This window comes from Phoca vitulina, unplaced genomic scaffold (genome assembly GCF_004348235.1).
Source record: "Phoca vitulina isolate PV1807 unplaced genomic scaffold, GSC_HSeal_1.0 scaffold13, whole genome shotgun sequence".
Taxonomy (NCBI): Eukaryota; Metazoa; Chordata; class Mammalia; order Carnivora; family Phocidae; genus Phoca; species Phoca vitulina.
This window is the reverse complement of record NW_022589716.1, coordinates 22,465,074-22,486,778: the sequence shown is the minus strand read 5'-3', so window position 1 is coordinate 22,486,778 and position 21,705 is coordinate 22,465,074. Positions and strand designations below refer to the sequence as shown.

The window sequence follows — 21,705 nt, the reverse complement described above, 5'->3', positions numbered from 1 at the left end:
TGTGTGAGCCTCCCCAACCCCCACCTGTTTGAAATGGTTTTAAAATGCCAAAGCCAGATTGACCATATTTCAAAAGTTGCAAACAGTCGGAGTAAAACACGTGCACATGCCCCTACCCCCAAATGATTAGCTGACTCCAGGGCAAGGAGAGAAAAGGAGGAATGAGAGGGGTGAGTGGAGGGGGCTAAATTGCGTTCTGGAGGATAGGTTTTAGGACCCAACGGGAAGCACAGTGGAATCTCTCCCTCCGGGAAGGAGAGGTGGGGCGGGCCGGCCGGCAGGCGGCCGCGGGGCGCATGCGCGCGCGTCTCCTCTCGCCGGCCGCTGCGCTCGGCGGCGCGGAATAGAATGAACTGTAACAAAACAAGTCGAGCCTTTGTATCTGCTTAAAGGGGCCGCAGGCACTTCCCTCCTGTCCCCCCCCCCCCCCGCCCGGCAACCGCGTCTCCAGGGCTCCCAGCAACTGGCTGGAAGGGCTTCCCTCACCCTCAGGAACAGCCCGCCAGCGAGGAAAGGCGAGCCAGGCGGGAGGCAAAGAGGAGACACCGCATTTCTAAGAGGCAAGAAAGGAAGGAAGGGAGGGAAAAAAAAAATAACCCAAGCGGCGCTGAGTGGACTCTGGTCCGGGAGAGAACGATCGGGCGCCGGAACGTGGACCGAGAAGCACCGGAATGCAAACAAAGCTCACGGGCGCCAGTGCAGGGCTCGCGGGGAAGCTCAGAAAGTTTGTTTTATGATGCCTTGAGTGCGCGAGTGTGTGCAGGGGAGCGAGGCTGCCAAGTTTCTCTCCCGTTGCGTTATTTTGGGGGAGATGTCTCTCCCATGAACGAGCGGGGGCTTGGGGGCTTGTGCTGTGGGGGCACCTGTCTCTCATTGTATTATTTTTTTGTGTTGGGGTGGGGAGGAGGGGTGTAACCCATCATGTCGAGAGTGATCCAGAAGAAGAACCACTGGACTAGCAAGGTTCACGAATGCACCGTAAAGCGGGGACCCCAGGGTGAGCTGGGGGTGAAGGTGCTGGGGGGCGCGGAGAATGGGGAGTTTCCGTATGTCGGAGCGGTGGCCGCGGCCGAAGCAGCGGGGCTTCCCGGCGGCGGCGAGGGCCCTCGGCTGGGCGAAGGGGAGCTGCTTCTGGAGGTGCAGGGGATCCGGGTGTCCGGCTTGCCCCGCTATGACGTGCTGGGAGTCATCGACAGCTGCAAGGAGGCCGTCACCTTCAAAGCCGTCAGACAAGGTAAGACGGGACGCGCCTCCGGGAGGCGCCCGCAAAACGGGGAGAGGCCTGCGGAGTGCCCCCCGCCGCATCTCCGTTTCCCGCGTTCCTCCTTCGAGCGCAGCTTAGAGGGGAAGTCGGGGCCGTGCGCCCTGTCGTGGTGAAATAAGCAAAGTTGTTGAGAGATGGTGGGTTGTTTGCCCACCTGCGTTGGAAAGAGGGGGTTGGATTTGCGCCGGGAAGCGGGGAGACTTTTCCCAGGCCTGGTTTGCCAACCTGTTATATCAGCCACCAAGTACAGCGCAGCTTCGCCTGTGCGGGGAGGAGAGTTGGGAAACTGAGGCAGGGGCAAAGTGGACGGTCTGCGGGCCCCTCTGGGGAGTGATGCAGCAGGCGCAGCCACTGCATTCCTTTGCCACTTATCAGTTCACAGACCGGGAGAATGGGTATGAACGAGAAGAGGGGTCTGTGGTTACTGACCTCCTCCATCACGAAATCGGCTTCACCCGGCATCCCTCCAGGTGGCTTGGGGTACGACCGCCCTGCGGTTCCTGTGCCCGCCGCCTGAAGATCCTGCATTCACCCCGGGGCTGGATGACGCATGTGTCTCGGTCGTGTGGCCCAGCCCCAGGCGTGGGGGGAGGGAAAGAAGGAGTATTTCTGTCCGCGCGAATCAAGCCCAAATTTTTGCTACCTCCACCACCATCACCATCGTTATCGTTGATAATGATAATGGTAGCTGATCTCTTCTCTGTTAGCTTACTACGTGCCAGGCTCTGTGTTGAATGCTTTCCTTGGCTGTTTTATTCTGATTCACAATTCTGAGAGCGAGTTGTTTTTATAAACCTCAGGTTACAGGTAAGGAAACCGGGATTGACATTGGATAAGTTACTTGCCCAAGGTCACACAGGTATCAGAAGTGAGGGTTTGAGTCCTTAATGCAAGCCGAGGAGGAAGAGGTGGGGGATGACCCTCCTGGACTGGAGGGCTTGATTTCTGGGGAGGGAATGAAGGCAGATTCCTCTCTTAGAAGCCTATAGAGAAGTACCCACGTCTTTGATGACTGCTGGTGGCGGGGAGTCCCTTGCATCTCAGTTTGGTTCAGGCAAGGGGCTGTCCCTATTATCAGTCCAGCAGAGAAGGACTTGATTCCCTTAAAGGATCACTTGCACCACCAAGTACTGTGACACAGGTTCCCCTCCATGAAAGCACCAGAGGAGGTGGCAAAGTTGAGTGTGGTGAAAAGCTCCCATGTGTGCCTGAGGGCTTGGAAGGCAAGCAGCAGCTGCAAGAATGTGTTAAAGGAAAGGAGGGCTGGGCTGGGTTGAGCAGATCCTTGGAAAAAGGCCTGTTCCAGATGAAACAGAGGAGGGGGCAGAAGGAATTATCAGGCCTTTTGGTAGTTTGGGGAGCGATAGACGGACAGTTACGAAAAGCTCCTGCCATTTATGTCCTCATCTTCCACTTGGACACCTCCTCCAGGAAGCCCTCCAGCATCTGAACAAACCCTTCTTCCTTTGGGCTCCCCTAAATGTGTACTTTGTAGCTTTTTACTTACTCTGAACTATGAGTTAGGCCCCTTTTCTCATGTCCATACAAGAGACTGTGCCTCATTCATTGTGCATTTCCCCAGGCTTTGCTTGAGGTCTAACACCTCCTTTCCCTGAGAGTGTGTCCTCATCTGTAACCTGGCTTTCATTTAGGTATTACATAAGCTAATAAGTGGAAAGTGTGCAGAACAGGGCCTGGCACATAGTAAGTTCCCAATGAAGATGAGCTATTATTATGTTCAATTGAATTTGACCAGTGATTTATTTCTAAGCCTAGCTCTTGGTGTTCGGAACCTGGATTATGAATTCAATGCCAGTACCTGGATTGTTTGAACTTAATAGAACTGTAGAGGAAACACTGTGTCAAAGCATTTGATGAGAGCAGCCACAGGTCTCGGTGCAGGGGTGTTTTGGAGAAAGGGTTGGCGGAAGGACCTATCCGTCTATTATCTGTCTAGTGGGTCCTGTATCGGGGCTTGTTTTTAACGTGCAATATGCTGCGTGTGGCTGAACCTCTTCTGTCCACCAGTAATCAAAGATCCAAGAGGCATTGTGCCTCATCATGGAACTTAGGAAGGGTGCGTCAGATAATCAAGTGTGTTTGGAATCAGACCCCTCTGGATGGAAAGGAAACTGTAGTGTCTCCAAATGTTATTTCCCTTCACCCAGAACCATTCTGTGTGCTGCATAGGATTGTTCCTAGCAGGTGCATGTGTGTGTGTGTGTGTGTGTGTGTGTGTGTGTGTAAATCTACTTGTTCTACTCAGGATAGCATAAAGATGTGGCTGGAATCCACCACAGTGTGAAGGCTACTATTTTATGGGATAATTACATGGGCACAGTTCTTCTTCCAACATCTTCATTACAGAAACATGGCACTAGGAAGCATTTCACTAGTCTTCTGTCCCCTTCGTAGCAAGAATATGATTTAAATTATACGACAGGATTGCTCTTACTATGTCTTCATTACTGTGTTGTAATCATATTAGATAGACTCATCCTTGGTATGTGGTAAAGGAAAATGTTACTTTTGTGTTGTCTGCACCCTGAGCTAGCCACTCCCAGGGACAGAGGGAACTTTGGGTGCCGTCTGTATGGAAATGTCACGGTCTTCTTGTGGGAGAAAATTCTGCTGTTTCTATTTCATGGCAGCTCCCTGGAAAGATGCACAGACTAAAATAGTCTGTAGCAAATGGTATTATATGAAGTAGGACTAGATTGTGAAGGAACGAAGCTAAGTGGATCCACCAGGTTGCACTTGGTTCATTTTATTTTATTTATTTATTTTAAGATTTTATTTATTTATTTGACAGAGAGAGAGAGAGAGAGGGAGAGCACAAGCAGGGGGTAGCTACAGGCAGAGGGAGAAAAAGGCCCCCTGCTGAGCCAGAGCCCAACTCAGGGCTTGATCCCAGGACCCTGGGATCACTGGAACTTGGTTCATTTTATTTTTTTAAAAGATTTTATTTATTTATATGACAGAGAGAGACACAGTGAGAGAGGGAACACAAGCAGGCGGAGCGGGAGAGGGAGAAGCAGGCTTCCCGCCGAGCAGGGAGCCCGATGCAGGGCTCAATCCCAGGACCCTGGGATCATGACCTGAGCCGAAGGCAGACGCTTAACGACTGAGCCACCCAGGCGCCCCTGGAACTTGGTTCATTTTAGATGGGGAAGCCAGTCTTTTGTCACAAAGTGCCTAAAACTATTTACAGATACATATAAATGTTACATAAAATATGTTATTTTGAAAAAAATGTTATTTTGTGTATTATTTATAAATAAAATATAGCATATACTTTATACTTTTAAGTGTATATTTACTTGTGGTGAAATGCACAGGTCTTTAGTATATAGTTTGATGAGTTTTGACAAATGTATATGTTCATTTTATTTTTTTTTTTTTAAAGATTTTTATTTATTTATTTGACAGAGAGAGACACAGCAAGAGAGGGAACACAAGCAGGGGGAGTGGGAGAGGGAGAAGCAGGCTTCCTGATGAGCAGGGAGCCCAATGCGAGGCTCGATCCCAGGACTCTGGGATCATGACCAGAGCGGAAGGCAGTCGCTTAACCGACTGAGCCACCCAGGCGCCCCTATGTTCATTTTATCTTGACCCAAATCAGGATATAGAACATTTCCATTACTCTAGAAATTTCCCTTCTGTCCCTTTCCAGTCAGTTCCCCACACCTCCTCCAGAGGCAAAGGCTATCTGATTTCCTGTACCATGGATTAATTTTGTCTGTTATTGAAGTTCATATAAATGAAATAATGCCATATGTAGTCTTTTGTGTCTGACTTTTTTCAAAGTATTTTGGAGATTTCATATTGTGTCATTGTTCTTTTTTTAAGTGTATATATATATATATATATATATATTTATTTTTTTTTTTTTTAAGTATTCTCTTTACCCATCGTGAGGCTCAAACTTACAGCCCCACGATCAAGAGTCACGTGCTCTACCGGCTGAGCCAGCCAGGCACCCCTCTTTGTTCTTTTTTATTGATGAGTAGTAGTCCATCGTACGTATGTGTGTATGTACGGGTATGTATATACACACACACCAGTTTTTAAAATAGTTTTGCTTGTCATTGGACTATTTACCGTTTTTTGCTCTTACGAATATAGGTGCCAAAAATATTCCAATTGCTCCGCATCTTTGCCAGTCTTTAATCTTGTCTGTCGTTTGAATTGTAGCCATCCTAGGATACGTGGAAAAAGAAAAAAAGGTAATTAAGTTAATTTTGTTATAGGATATAAGCTAAGCACTTGCTTTAGAATGTGCCAGGCTTTTGGCGAAGCTAGTGCTTTATGGACATTTTGTTTTTTATTCCTCGCCCCTGGACGCAGATGTCGGACACTGAGGCCCTCGGAGTTTGGGGAGCCTTTCCAGGAGTCACACAAGTGGCAGAAGTTGGGTCGGCGGTCAGCTGTGCTGGGTCCCGAAAGCCCCGGCTGCTCATTCCTGGGTCAGCGCGTCTCAGAGTAGGGCCCGCACACCGGTGGCCATAGCGTCCCCTGCGAACTGGTTAGGCGAATTCTTGGACCTGCCCCATCCCTAGCGACTCCCAGCTCCGAAGGCGGCTCCAGTGGGGCAGTTTTTAAGAAGCCCTCAGGTGATTGGGAGGCTTGCACAGTTTTGAGAATCACTGTCCCAAGGCACAGCCTGACATTGAGAATATGACCCATGGTGCAGCTGACCTGGGCTCTGGAGCAAGCTTTGCCTGCTAGTGCTGTCCTCTCGGGCAAGTCACCCTCTCTGGGCCGACGTTTCTTCATTCCTTCACTTCTTCATGCCAGAAATAAAATGGGCGTGCCCTGGAGGTCCTTTGCACTCCTAAAATGCTGCACTTCCTTGAGTAACCCCGACTCCAAAAGCTTAAGATGGTGTGATTGTAGTTTCCCAAAGTGGTGATATCGTAGGTCGTGCTTACATATTTTCATAGGTGAAGTCTGGTTTTGCAAATTGCCCGGAAGCTGAAACTGCCCACATTTTAGACAGAGCGGGGACAATAGATAAGACACAGCTTAAAAACCACACCACCACCACCAGAACATTTCCCTCACTGTAATGAGGGAATTATGACCACACACAATGGAATAGAGTTCTTTGTGCCTTTTTGTGTTTTGTTCTGATGTGTGTCTATTTTGACCAATTGGAATATACTACAACAGCTCTGTAACATTCTCATTTTATTTTATTTTTTAAAAACTTTATTTATTTGAGAGAGGGAGGGAGAGGGAGAGAGAAGCAGACTCCCTGCAGAGCAGGGAGCCCCACGCGGGGCTCAATCCCAGGACCCTGGGATCATGACCTGAGCCGAAGGCAGACGCTTAACGGACTGAGCCACCCAGGCGCCCCAGTCATTCTCATTTTAAAACACATGGCTCTTGGGGCGCCTGGGTGGTTCAGTCCATTAAGCGTCTGCCTTCAGCTCAGGTCATGATCCCAGGGTCCTGGGATCGAGCCCTGCGTCGGGCTCCCTGTTCAGTGGGAGGCCTGCTTCTCCCTCTCCCACTCCCCCTGCTTGTGTTCCCTCTCTCGCCGTCTCTCTGTCAAAAAATAAATAAAATCTTAAAAAGTAAAATAAAATAAAATAAAACACAGGGCCCTGTCTTTCTTGGTGTCCCGTGAATTCTGCTTCAGGGTCTCTGGGTTTGCTTATTCATCCCCTGAGATGGTCACAAGATTGATTCTTTTCCTCAGTGTCCCTTCAGAGAGAAGGTCATTGAGCTTCTCATGGTAGTGTGCTGCTAGATGGTTAACAACCGGCTCTCGTAGAGGCCAGCCTCAGATCTGTAGCATATCTGGAGTGGGGAAGAGATGCATTTAATCCATTCTCCAGAGCCAATATGAGCCAGTCCCAGCATACCACTAACCCCCATATAAGACGGCTCTGGAGTCACATGCCATCCCCTCATCCTGCTTTGTGACTGCATGGCCTTGTCACAATTTCACATTATCTTCGGTTTCTTCTTTTTTTAAAGTTAATTAATTTTTTTTTTTTAATAATCTTTACACCCAGTGTTGGGTTTGAAGTCACAACCCCGAGATCAAGACTCGCATGTTCTACCTGCTGAGCCAGCCCCGTGCCCCTTGTTTCTTCTTTTTTTGTCTGTCTCTCCTCCCTCTAGAATGTAAGGTCTGTGAAAACAAGAAGGTTTTCTCACTTGTTCACCCCTCTATTTCCCAGGGCCTAAAACAGTACCCAGCAAATCCTAGGTGCTCATTAAAATTTGTTGGACACGTGAATGGATTTTCCTTTGTCGCTTCTCATTCATATGATAAGTGCAGACTAGGCCGTCTACATCCTTCCTCCTTTACTCCCTATTCATCTTTTATTCTGATTTAGGATCCTAATATGTTCATTTTCCCTTCCAAGATCTTCCAATCAGCTGATTCCGTGTCTAATAATTTGTACTGAGCTATAAATGAGTAAATGACCGACAAGGCTTAATGAATTATATTGAAGTATTTCTGCCTGTTGACTCTTGCTGGAGTTTAAGAAGTGAAATTTCAGATGCTGAGCAGGCAGGATGGTGGGGGGCTTCTCTGTTTTCTGTTGATGTGGGATCTGCTATATGTCAGCATCCATAAGAATGACACCTTACCTCCGTTTTCTTGTACCTTTGTCTCTGAGTACAGTTTTTCCAGCCAACAGCAAATCAGGTCTTTGCTGCAGAAAACAGTCTCATTTTTGTCCTCTCTTGCTCTTAAATTGTGCTTTGTGTTTATGCGTCTTTTTTTTTTTTTAACTTAAACTTTCAAAATCAATCTTTTTATTCTTCGTGCTAAAAGACCACTCTCTGCGGGGTATTTTTAGGTTCCACTGTGGAACATTCCACAGCTTTTAGAAAAAATAATGCAAGGACAGGCAACCCAACTTGTCCATTGTTTCCAGTGGCCACCCTTTGCCAATGGCCATGTTATTTAAAAATAGATTAACTTGACCTTATGATGCAATGGCATACAGTTGGCTCGGCTGCATTTGTTGGCATTCATTACCCAGCTAGTTTAGGATGGCAGAATTGATGCTATCCACCAAAGGGAATTAAGGGGTTTATAAGAGAAAACATTCTGACATCTCCTTACCACAAGGGTTTACATGAAGGATGTCGCTTTATAAACGATGGTTATTTAATGCAAAACACCGGTCTCTGATGTTAGTGGTTCCTTCCTTGAGTTTGTATATATGTGTAACAGTATATACTGATTTTGTATACACTGAAAATAAAGGCTGTCAAATTCATTAAGGGCTGACATTCACATCCTAAAAAAGTAGGTTACTGCATTCTTGCCTGTCTTTATGCAGCTTGTATGTGAGATCTATAACCTTGAAAAATCCCTCGTAAACACTAGAGCTTTGCTGTACTGCACCCCTATGGATGTCTGCGTCGATATAGTATTTCTTGTGAATTTGTTTTGGCGTTTCCACAGCTGAACCCCCATGGATGTCAAGGACATGCCTATCATATTCATGCCTGCTTTATAGTAAAGTGTCCAATGGAGATTCCAGTGTGTTCTGGATGCTAACTTTTCTGAAGCCATGTCGCAAAATTAGAAGATGGAATTTGAACAAGGTCTTTTATGATTAAATAATACTCGTCTCTTTTTATGGCTAAGTAATTAAAGAATGGAGTAATCCATTACTTATAATTATTTCTTTAGTCCCCAGAGTGAAAACCAGTGTCCTCACAGTGACTCACAAGGCCCCCCATGATCTGGCCCATGACATTTCTTCTCTCTCCCCATCCATAGTCTGCTAGTCCCCACCTCGACATCTGGAAGGCCTGCTCCCTCCTGAACTTCAAGTCTTTCCCAATGTCACCTTCTCTGTGACACCTTCTTTGACTACATTATTGGAAGCTGTAACCCCACTGCCATTTGTCATCCTCTGTAGCCTTTCTCTGCTTTATTTCACTCCATTTCAGGGCGATCACTTCAAAATAAATAAAATCCTTATTTTGTCTCTCCTAGAAGAGAAGCTGAGAGGGGAGGGACGTTGTTGATGTGTTTGCTGCAGCATCCGCAGCACCAAGGGCAGGGCCTGGCGTGTCCTCGCTGCTCAAGTATTGGTTGAATGTCCACCGTCCAACAGAGAACTAGAATAAATCTCCCCTGAGCTCGGTTGCCTCTGAAAATTCCCATATTTGAAAGTCTCTGAAAATGTGGGTAATTCACGATGGATCACATTAACCTTGATGAGTATTTGTCATTTGCAGTCTGTGAGTGTGGCTAAGTAGAGCTTAGCTGACTGATGGAGGAATATCCTTGAAGGCAGCATTGACAGCCAGTTTCAGTTGGTCTTCACGTGATGGGTTTCGGGCAGCACCTGAGTATGTCAGGGGACTTCACAAACTCTCTCACCCTCAAATGGACTGTGAGAGGCTCTTCTGGGCACTTCCAGCTGTGTGGATAGACTTTTTCTGTTACCACCTTCGTTGTCATGAGAAAGAATTACATAAGAGAATTACATTCTCCCCAATCAGCTGTCAACCCCATCATGATTGCCATCACATGCATTTGTGTGCACCTTTATTGGGACATAGTTACGTTTTCCACAATAAGGCTAATCTTTCAGCCTGTCATGAGACAAGACTCGAAGCTCTCTTTTTGGACAGTGGCATGATGGTGCAATTAGAAGGCGATTATGCCCTGGTGATAAGCCGTGTTTCAGAATTATTGCTCTATACAGTGTTAGCAGGATGGCGGTGCTGCTTGTCAGATCAGCCACCAGTATCCTAGACGTGTAGGTTGTGGACTTAAGCTGGCCTGGATTAGAAGCCAGATTTTTAAATTTGCTGGCCAGGTGACTCAGGGCAAGGCACTTCACCTCTCTGGGCCAGGGTTTCTCCATCTGAAAATGGGGGTAATGGTGATACCTACTTTCTAGAGTTGATGGAAGAACAAAAGGAGGAGGTTTAAGGAAACCACATGGCACAGGACCTGGCCCATAGTGAGTGCTCAATATATGTTGGCTTCTGTTATTGTCTGAATGTTCCTCATTTGAAAGCACTCCGAAGCGAAGAAAGAATCTTCTGAGAGATAGAAATTGTGGTGTAGTTTCCTGGAGAGCTTTTTAAAGTCTAGAAAAAAGCTTCATTTTTCTGCATGATCCAGATGCCACTTTTTTGAAACGGCTGTGGTTGGATTAGTTCAGACAAGTAAGAAGGAAACTGTGGACCTCACCCTTTGTTGGTGGAACTTTTCTCACCTTGTCCCAGTGGTGACATACTGATTCTAATTATTGTCATTAGGTCCCAGGTCGCATGAAGGTACAGAGGATGGAGAAGTCGTCTCTCTCTTTTCTGGAGGTCCCAGGCAGAATGATCCTGGAGAACTTGACACGGAGGTCCTCTGACCTTCCTGGCACTGTATTTGGGTTCCCACATCAGGAGTGGGAAGCAAGGGAAGCAGTGGGACATGGGGTTATAAGGGTTTGGAGTCAGACTGATTGGGTTCAAATTCAGGCTCTGCCATTTCCGGCTGAGCGACCATGGGTGCGTTTAACCTGCCAGAACTCCATTTTCCCAGTTGAAAATGAGAATAATACCTACCTCATTGGCTGCTTGTGAGGATTAGATGGGAAAATGTACCCAGAGCACTTAATCCTCTGCTTGGCCTATAGGCAGGGCTTACCAAAATACCTACACCATAGCAGCTGTGATGATTTTCAGTTGAGAAATGGACACCCATCGGTGAGTTCCTCTAAAGCAGTGATTTAAAACGGAGGGTGGTTTTGCCCACTCGGGACATTTGGTACTGCCTGCCAGCCTATTTGGTTGTTACAGCTCAGGACCGGGGCGCGTTGCTGGCACGGAGGGAGTGGAGGCCGGGGAGGCTGCTGAACGTCCTGCAGTGTACAATGCTGTCCCCCCCTCCCCAAGAGAGAATTATCCAGCCCTGAATGGCCATGAGGCTGAGGTTGAGAAACCCTGCTCTAATGTATAACTTCAGGGTTGAGACTGGGAATCTGAATTAGGAACCGTAAACTAATTGTAACTGTTATTTATGAATCTTCTGATAGGTTGCTGAGACCCAAGTTAGGGTTTTGCCAGGGTAGATGATGTCATTCTCATTTTAGCCATGAGAAAACGAGCTGGAGAGGTCACGCCACTTATCCTCGCTCCCAGGCACCTGACCTGGGTGAGAGTCAAGTTCAGATCTGCCTGTTTCCAAAGTTCGTGTGCTAGGTTTAACACACTAGAAATGTGTTCCCGGGAGCCCCTATGCCCTTTTACTGTGGGGGGTCACTGTGGATGCTGCCTGAGACTGTGCAGTATGCTCGGTGACCCCACTAAGGACAGGCCTAGAAATAAAAATGGATTCCCAGAGTGTTCATGGGCCAGAACCCAGAATGTGCCGCTCCATATTGTCAGGCTCTGCATATTTGCCTTCCTCTGTTTGCCCTGTTCTCCCTCACCAACACTGTCGATTCCTTCCTCCTCTGTGCCCTCTTTTTCTCCCTCACGCACATCTTGATTTCAAGACAATAGTGTCTTGTCGTTGTAGATTTGCCTGTCTGTCTCCCATACTGGATTATGCGTTTCTTGAATTCTTGAAGGCAACATCCCTGTTCTCTGTCTGTCTGTCCTCTCTGCCCTCTGTAGGTGCTCAAGGAATATCTGTTCAATTGAATTCTTTTGAGGGTAACGAGTAGGCATAACTTTTCACTAAATAAAAAAAAATTCTTGCCTAAGATCTTGTTGGCTAGAAACTCCGTGGCTTATTTTTAAGGCATATTAAATATATTTAGCCATATGTCTGACTTTTCCGTGATGATTTAAGATGGTTCTCTGCCAGTCGTTGTAGCATTTTGAACTGTGGAGAAAATATTGAATTAATTGTGTTGAAGGTCTTAGAGGGCCTGTATTCTGACCAGATGTGTGCGGTGATGGTGCCTATTGCTTATGTAGTGTGGCCACGGAAGGCATCGCTTTGGCTTGATTTAAATAGAGTCAGTATTTTACCACCTGGATTCTTGGCCAAGAGTTAGAATTTACATCTGATAGGGAGAGCATGCTCATTTCCTCCTCCAACTATCAGCCTGTTTAAGTCTGTGTGACTTGGTTAAGAATTCAAAACTCCAGATCAAGTTGTTAAAAAAGAACTTTCCTTGGTGTTAGAGCATGTGGATTTTTTTTTTTTTTAAGCCAAGCATAGGCATCTAGATTTTGGTTTCTAATCTTTTAAAAACTCAAATATTATTGTGACCTCGAAGAACTGTCAATCACTATTTATAGCTGGCGTGTGCTTCCACAGCTTATGCTTTTTTTCCCTATGAAAGAGTTATTTTTTTCCTCATTTAAACAATGTATACAATACAGAAAGATGTGAATACGGAAGGAAAATTTATCTACATTGTGTGTAATCCCACTCAGAGAAATACACGTGTTCATACTCTATTTATATCCAAACACACACACACACACACACAGACACACACACACTTTTTTTTTTGTTAGTTTTTTTTAGGAGGGTCTTTTTCATATGAAAATTGGATAATACAACACATGCTGTTTTGTGGAATTTTTTTTGTGTGCCTAACAGTATATCATGGGTGTTTTTTCTATACTACAAATATATCTATTTTGTCATTTCAATGGCTGTAGAATCATTTCTGTTTGTGCTATATCAAACCATGTTTTGAGGATGAACATTGAACGTTTAGGTTGTTTTCCCTTCCTATTTTATGCAACACATTGATGAATATCCTTATACTTACATTTTAGCAAACTTCTTCAGATGTTTTCCATGTACAGATGTCTAGAATGCTTGGCTCACATGAATTTTATCTTCTTCTTTATTTGTTTATTAAAAAGATTTTATTTATTTGAGAGAGGGGGAGGCACAGCGGGAGAGGGAGAGAGAGAAACCCAAGCAGACTCTGCACTGAGCATGGAGCCTGATGCGGGGCTCGATCTCATGACCCAAAACAAGAGTGAGACACCCAACCGACTAAGCCACCCAGGCACCCCTGAATTTTATCTTCTTAAGACTTTTGTCTTCTTAAGACTCAGAGAGCACATCAGCTTGTATCCCTGGGCCTGTATGTGAGAGTCCTGTATTTCTTTACCTACCTCAGTTATAACACATACTACCTAGCACTGGATTTTTTTTTTTTTTAAATAATAGTACTTACAAACACAAATGCTGAGTAGGTATTTCAAAGGGCATTAGGGACTGGTGGGGTCTGGGGTTAACTGGAAGGACACAGTTTGTTCAGAGGGAGTGACTGCTACTTAGCTTCAGCCTATTGCTGACATGTGGGAACATTGGCCAGTGTTGCCAGATTTTTCAAATTTTCGAGAGAACCCAGAAGCTTGAATTGTTAAAAGACGGCACTTTGACAATTTAAAAATGTTGGTTCAGGGTTCTTCCAAAAGCATGGATGAACTAAACAAAACACATCTGGGAGCCATATTTGGTCTGGGCAATGAGCTGGCAGCCCCTTGTTTATGTGTTTGTCTCTCTCACTTGATGTCTCTCACACTTCATCTGTTCAAGAGCCATAATTTCATTTCTTACTCCTATCTGTATTTTCAGGGCCTAGGATAGTGACCAGTTCACAGGAAGGGTCAATAAATATGTGTTGAAGTGAATAATAAGTTCCAGAAGTGGTCCAGTTTGTCACTGTAGTCTGCTTGTGTTTGTTGGAGGTCCAGCTGGTGACAGGTCCCCCATTCTAGTTGTGAGGAGCTGAGGAGGGGGTATATTTTGACAGCTGATCATAATTCTTGGAGTATTTTATCTCAGGGTCCTGGTCTGCTGAGTCTTTGAACTGGGTGCAAAATGGCATCTTGATGACAACGTTTATATGAATATGCACTGGAAATGGTATATGTTCTCTGCTCTGAGATGATTTTACTGTGAAATGTGTGGCCTTACAAATAAAAAAAAAGGATGAATTTTATGTATACCTCTTAGGTTTTAAATATAGCAGGAAAGTCTCCAATAACACAATTTTCTTGGGCATTCTACAGATAAATCAGGACCCTGACCTTTACTCCAAGAGTAGATGCTTTCAGAACACAATTAACCTCTAAGACCAGTGGGTATCTGTTCTTCAGCACCAGGGTTATATGGTAGAATTTTGTTTTTGGAAAATGAAGGCAGCCCTTCTTGCTTTTCTGCCTGTGTAATGGATTGTTCTGCATTGCATAATTCATGTCAGGCACCAGGCTTGCTGTGTGAGGATGGGGAAGGGGACTTAGGTAATTCAGATTACAAGTTCGGTCAATGCAGTTTTTCTGTCAAGGAGCCAAGCAAGGAAAGACCTCTATAAAACGAAAACTATAAAGTTGGCAACAAAAGCCCAAGATGGAGTTTGGATTTTGCTAGGTTTGGATTTGGACTGTGTTTCTTTTCTCTCCTTCCCTTGTCCCCATCCTTCTCTCCATACCTGATTCAGAGTAAGAACATTCCTTCTTTTAAAAGATTTTATTTATTTATTTGAGAGAGAGAGAGAGGGAGGGAGAGAGAGAGAAGCAAACTCCCCGCTGAGCAGGGAGCCCGATGTGGGACTCGATCCCAGGACCTGGAGATCATGACCTGAGCCAAAAGCAGATGCTTAACTGACTGAGCCACCCAGGTACCCCCAGAATTAGAACATTCTAATAGACTGTCTAGGAATTCAAATCATAGAATATTCTCTCTCTAACCCAGGACTTGGGATGTGAGACAGAATTAAAGAGAGTTTTCATCTTGAGACTATATGTCCTGATCCACTTCCTTTGTTATGATAACAACTTCTGGGTCACCCAGAATTCCCCCAAGTTGCAATGAAATTTGGGTTCCTTTCTACTTTAAAATGCTCAAGATTAAGATGTAGCTGGAAAAGCTTATATTCCATGGTGTTTTAGGCTGGGTGATCCTTGACAAGATTCCTGAGCTTTGGTCTCTGGGCAAAGGAAAGAAGAGTCTCTAGTCATATTGAATGATACCATAGTGCACAGCCTCAATTGGGCACCTCCACAGTGTATATGAGAAGTACAGAGTGTTATCTCAATATTGATATATTATCTGTGTGTGTGTGTGTGTGTGTGTGTGTGTGTGTATGTACCATTATTTATTAGAGAAGTCAGAGAGACGGGATGCCCAGCAAAGGAAAAATTCATGTAGCTATTGCCTATTTCTGTCTAAGTCTGTGGAAAAATACTGCCATAAGGAAGAAAGGCCCTGGCTTTATTAAGCAATGTGAATCAGTTTCTGATACAGTTCAGCTAAAAATGTAAGCTCAAGGGGCGCCTGGCTGGCTCGGTCAGTGGAGCATGCAACTCTTGGTCTCTGGGTTGTGAGTTCGAGCTCCATGTTGGGAGTAGAGGTTACTTTAAAAAAAACGTAAGCTCAAGCTCTTCTAGGTGAAATAATCATCTCCAAGGAAGACATTTGTAGGAAGAAGGCATTAATGGGAATGATAGTTGTTTTTTACTACTGGAGTCTTTTTTGGTAGAAGGAGCCTGTCTCTGGGGGTTTAATAAAACCTGGTGAGTCACCCTTTTGCCTGAATTCCTGAGGGAAAAGAGACATCAAGAAAAGTCTCTGGGGGGCAGGGGGGTAGAGGTGGAATTTACAGCCCTGTGCACCTGTTACCAGGCACTTATATTCACCTGATGGTTGCTAACAGATTGCAGGCAGAGCTGCTTGGAGAAAATGATCAGCTTTGGCAACAGTGGCCCACAAATTGGGTTTGGGTGAATGGAAAATGCATCAGAATTACCTGGGAGAGTTTTCAAGCTTTGGGCATCTGGGATTGACTTCATTAGTGATTCTGGGTCATGTCTCCTGCCCCCCCAACTCCAAAGAATGGTCCACAGAACTGCCACTGATTTAGAATCATCCAGGGTGTTAATTAAATGTGGGGATTACTAGGCTCCAGCCCAGACCTATACAGTCAGAATCCTGGGGGGGGGGGGGCGAAGGGGAGGGTGGTGGACCCTGTGAATCCACAGCCTTTAAACAAGTTCTGGCTGGTTGTGGAAAGTCCAAAGTTGGAGGCTCCTGGCTCTGAAACACTGGCCTTTTCCATTCCAGTTTCCTAATAAATGATGGTAACAGACCCCATTCTACACTTGAATGAACATTGATTGGGGAAGGGTGTGAAGAGTAGAAAGACTAATTGAGTTATTTGAGCTAAAAGTTCTTCTACGGTGGCAAATACTGGGTGTGTGGATATGTGTTTGTGGAAGGTCATTTTCTTGCTTCAGGATTCCAGCATCAGTTGGATAATTGAGAGAGACCCCTTCCCTGGCACCACACTTCCATGTTAAAATAGAAAAGGAGCTCTGGAGGAAAGATGGCGCTGTCTAGTAGAAATGTGTGCAGTGATGGAAATGTTCTTCACTCACCACGCCCAATGTTGTGTTCACTAGCCACTTCTGGAAACTGTGTACTTGTAATGTAGCGAGTGTGACTCCATTTCATTAGCCACACAATGAAGATGAAAACTTGCATTTTCTTTACACGTAACTGATTTAAATCTAAATCTAAGTTGTGGCTAGTGTCTACCAGATGGAACAGCGCAGGAGACAATGCTGTTACAAGTGGTGAGGACAGTCACGGTGCTTTGGTGTCATATCCAGTTGCTCCAAGAGGAAGGGGCCAGAGTGACACTTTGGGTTGATGCTTGTTAAATGTGGAAGCTTAGGATAAGTAGTTTTGAAGTGTCCTTTGGTGATTTGGGTCACTGTGTTTACTGATGACATTTTTCTTAAAGAACCTCAGTGTATGGCAATGTGCTGATTCTCCCAAAGTACTTTATATGGAACAGCTATGTTCTGTGAAGCTGGGGAGGATGTTTTTTCTGTGGACTGCTCTGTCTCCAGCACCTTATATATTGGGATGGTTGAACAGATCATTTCAATTTGAGTATTTTATCCAGAGAGGGAGACTCTGAGTTACGCTGGGATGGCAGAAACCATTTTATTACCTTGATGCTTTTGGTTACAAGTAATAAAACAAAAAACAAAAAACCTCAAATGGCTTAAACAACAAAGGGGATTAGCTGATGTATGTAACTTAAGGATTTCAGAAGAAGGCGGGAGCTTCAGGTACAGCTTGAACAGGGCATGGGTCATATTTTCCTCATTTGCTTCAGAGCTGCCAATAGCCCATGACTTTGTTCAAACTAGAAAATACCTCTCTTCTGGGCAGACCCCATCCCAGTATGGCCTGGAGAGTAGAGTATGGACTATGTGAAGACAGGAACTAGATATTGTAAGGGACAGCCTCACAATGACTTCTGTTGTTTGCGGATGAGTGACCGTGGCGAATGGTGGGGGGCATTCCTCCTTATTTACACCATGTAGAAAGAGGCCGAGAGGAATGCCACATGCTGTGTGCTGCACCCTTAGGTCTGCAGTCCCTGCACCAATCCCTGAGGCTTGAGCCCTCACCTCCCCACTTGTCATAGGCTCTGCTTGTTGGGCTTCAAGTCTGGGAGTGAAAACCAGGGAAAGAAGACGAAAACCCACAATGCCAACAATAGCAGATCAGTGCTTGTCAGGTCACGCTGTGCTCTGAAGGCCATATGTGCCTGATCTTTAATCCTCAGCGTCAGCTGTGAAGTTGTGTCCAATCCTCCCATGCCACAGGTGAGGACACTGACGCTAGTGCCAGTTTACCCTGCTGATGAAGGGACAGCGAGGAGCCTCCTCGGCTTGGAGATGCTCCAGGCTCCCACTAGGATGCTCCATTAGTGCCTTTGTAGCTTGTGATGGGATCCCTTTCAGACTCTACTGCTCCATTGTGTGAATTTGGAGTACGGAACTTTCCAGAACGTGGTCTGAGGAAAGCTGGAAGCTGGGTGCTCTTCCTGGCACTTGGACAGGCTGCAGTCTCTGTGCCCTGGGGGAGAGGGGCTTGCAGCAAGCCTGGCCCAGTGCAGCTGTGAGCTTCTCTGTCCATCTGTGGCTGCACCATGATCAGGTCTAGTACCTGTACCTTCCGGCACAGTTCTGGGTGCGCTTAGGGACCCAGCAAAGTCGTATTCAACTTTTCAAAAATTGTGGTTAAAATAGAATAACATAAAACTTACCATTTTAGCCATTATTTAAATGTATGGTTCAGGGACATTACATACATTTACCACGTTGGGCAACCACCATCTGTCTCCCTAACTTTTTCTTCTCCTGCTGAAACTTTGTTCCCATTGAGCAGTAACTGCCCACGGCCCTCTCCCCCACCCCCTGCAACCAGCATTCGACTTTCTGTCCTGATAAATCTGACGACTTCTAGGTACCTCATGTGAGTGGAATCATACAGTATTTGTCCTGTCGTGAGAGGCTTATTTCACTCCACACAGTGCCCTCAGGCTTTGTCTGTGTTGTAGCATGTGTTAGAACCTCCTTCCTCTTTTTTTTTTTTTTAAAGATTTTATTTATTTATTTGAGACAGAGAATGAGAGAGAGAGAGCACATGAGAGGGGGGAGGGTCAGAGGGAGAAGCAGGCTCCCTGCCGAGCAGGGAGCCCGATGCGGGACTCTATCCAGGGACTCCAGGATCACGACCTGAGCTGAAGGCAGTTGCTTAACCAACTGAGCCACCCAGGCGCCCAGAACCTCCTTCCTCTTAAAGGCTGAGTAATAGTCCTTTTTTTTTTTTTTTTAAGATTTTATTTATTCATTTGACAAAGAGAGGGAGCACAAGTAGGCAGAGCAACAGCGGCGGGAAGGGGAAGCAGACCCCCTGCTGAGCAAGGAGCCTGACGTGGGGCTCGATCCCAGGATCCTGGGATCGTGACCTGAGCCAAAGGCAGATGCTTAACCGACTGAGCCACCCAGGCGCCCCTAGGGCTGAGTAATATTCCATCGTGTAGATAGACCACAGTTTGTTTTATCCTTTCATCCATCAGTGAACGCTTGGGGGTTGTTTCCACCTTGTTTTATTTGGCTTCATCTTCCTGCTGCCCTCAGAAGCGGGTGCAGTTAGGTTTTCTTGATGTCTTGGGCCTCCTCCCTTCTGCGTTCTTCCTTTGTCCTAGTCTGACCCTTCCCGGGGCTGTCAGGAGTACCACTTGCCTGTCTCCTCCAGCTCTGAGGATGGGGACTAGATTGCCAGCATGTGTTGCCAGCATGCGTCCTCATCATCTTTGTGGCACTGAGAGCAGTTGGCCAAGGGTATGCATGCTGGTCATCTGGTGTTAGGGGCTTCGGTCCCCCCAGCGGTCTTGCTTTGGCCAACTTCCCACCTTCCTGGGTTGCGGCCCATGTGCTCCAGGCTCATAGGCTTTGCATTGCAAACGGGCCGGTTCACATCCAGTCTCTGCTTCCTCGCCATGTGGCCCTGGGTACGTGATTTTACCTCTGTGACTTAGCGATCATAAGAACACACACCTTGTGTGGTTGTGGCAAGGATGCCGGGTGATGAGGCTCTCAGCATGAAACACAGAGCAAAGGCAGCGTTGGGGAGACGATAGTTATTATTGCATTAGGTTTGTCAGTTTTCCTCTTTTGAATCAGATAACTTTTGATTTTAGGTTTGCGGAGGCGCCGAATTGACTGCGTAATTGACTCAAAACACTTCTGTTTAACACTCTGGGTTTTAATCTTCTTTCTTGGCACCACCACCTCCTCTTAGATTTATGGAGCTGAATTTGTTGGACCAAATTATATGGAGCAGCTTTGATGGAAACACATTCTATACTCTCTTTATGTCTTCATGTTATTTCCCTTCGATTTCTTGCTTAAAGTAGAATTTAGTCATCACTCTGTAGGAAGCTACAAATTATTATAGAGCAATTAAATGATTCCTGGATCTTTAGAATTCTAGAATGATTGATATAAACATAGAAGGATAGCAAATGCATATAGGCATTTTCCAATAAACCTCATGCCAGGGTAATTGTCTGGTTTGGTCAGTTTTCCTTTCTGTTGATTATTCCAGCTATAAATAATATCAAAGTGGAGCCACTAGACGTTTATTGCGTATAGAAATTTTTATATACTTTTATCTCCTTTTGTCCTTAAAAGCCCTCATTGTGTGCTATGCTTTGCTGTAAGGGCTGGGTATTAACTCATTTACTCCTTAAAACAGCTCTGTGAAGTGGAGGTACTGTAATCATTCCCATTTTACAGAAGAATAAATTGGTGTTCAGAGAAGTTGAAATGTTCTCTGTACTCTGCTGTTAATGGTAGAGCCAGGATGCAAACCATGTTCTCAGGTCCAGGAGTGATGGATGCTCTTATCAGCCCTGGGAGGTGGTTGGCTGTATCTTCGGTTATTAATGAGGAAAGGGACCCTTGCAGGGTGTAAGGTCAGCTGAGTGCTTTCTATCTAGGTCTTTGATGCTACATCCTGAGCTGGTTTAGTTTGACCACAGCTATCCCCATTTATCAGTTAGTGTGCATACATGATCTCTTTCCATTTACTTTTTCCCTATCAAGAAAGACCATGGACATATGACAGGGGCAGTTAGGAGAGGCCCTACAAATGGTGCAAGAAATCAGTGTGGCCGTGTGGGGAAAACATTGTTCTTCCTGGCTGTCTCACTTTATTTCTTCCTCTGCTGCTTTACAATGCTTGTGCCTCAGTCTCTTCATCTGTAGAAAGGGTAGAGTGCTATATTTATACACGTGAAGGCCAACTCCTAAAATTCAGTGAACATTTATTTATTTATATACGATTTTTAAAAAAGATTTAAGTAATCTCTACACCCCACATGGGGCTCAAACTCATGACCCTGAGATCGAGAGTTGGATGCTCTTCTGACTAAGCTAGCCGGGCACCGCTCAATGAATGTTTATTGATTGTGTGTCTACCAAGCCCAGGCAGGCTGGTCATGAGGACATGGTCTCTGCTTCTTCCGTGTCAGCAATGGCCCTGCGGGCTGAGACTTTGCAGTGATCCACGGTGGGGCAGGAAGTTCCTGATCTGGTGCTTTTGTGCAAGGCTCACTGCAAGGCCCAAACTGCCGTGATGCCTCATCAGGTTTCCTGTTCAGGGCAGCACATTGCAGTAGGACTCTGGATATGTGCTTGGACCTGAAGGCTTCCATGGGGGTCAGGTCCAGGATCCCCTGAACTAGAAGAAGCCTTCACCGGGCCTCGCCTTGGAGACCTGCATTCTTCCTCTATGAGATTGTCTTATCTGTCTCTGCCCTCTTGGCTCATTTTATTATTATTTTTTTTATTTTTTATTTTTTTTAAAGATTTTATTTATTCATTTGAGAGAGAATGAGATAGAGAGAGAGCATGAGAGGGGGGGGGGTCAGAGGGAGAAGCAGACTCCCTGCCGAGCAGGGAGTCCGATGCGGGACTCGATCCCAGGACTCCAGGATCATGACCTGAGCCGAAGGCAGTTGCTTAACCAACTGAGCCACCCAGGCGCCCTCGGCTCATTTTATTTTTAAAGTAAAGATTTGGTTTCATTGGAGGAGAGATCTGGTGGGGGGCTGAATGAGTCAGGGATAGGGATACCCCAGGAGTGATGGCACTAAACGGCAGGG

General features: G+C 45.8%; 1 protein-coding gene across 10 annotated transcripts in view; it reads left to right on the top strand.

Annotated features, from left to right (window-relative positions):
- The first annotated feature begins 319 nt into the window (after positions 1-319).
- MAGI1 (membrane associated guanylate kinase, WW and PDZ domain containing 1) overlaps positions 320-21,705 on the top strand; it is a 604,531-nt gene continuing 583,145 nt past the window's right edge. For all 10 annotated transcript variants that reach the window (XM_032411708.1, XM_032411705.1, XM_032411702.1 and 7 more), the window contains exon 1: positions 320-1,234. In XM_032411708.1, the coding sequence (XP_032267599.1) occupies positions 922-1,234 (313 nt within the window). In that variant the 5' untranslated portion in view covers positions 320-921. The remainder of the gene's footprint in view (positions 1,235-21,705) is intronic.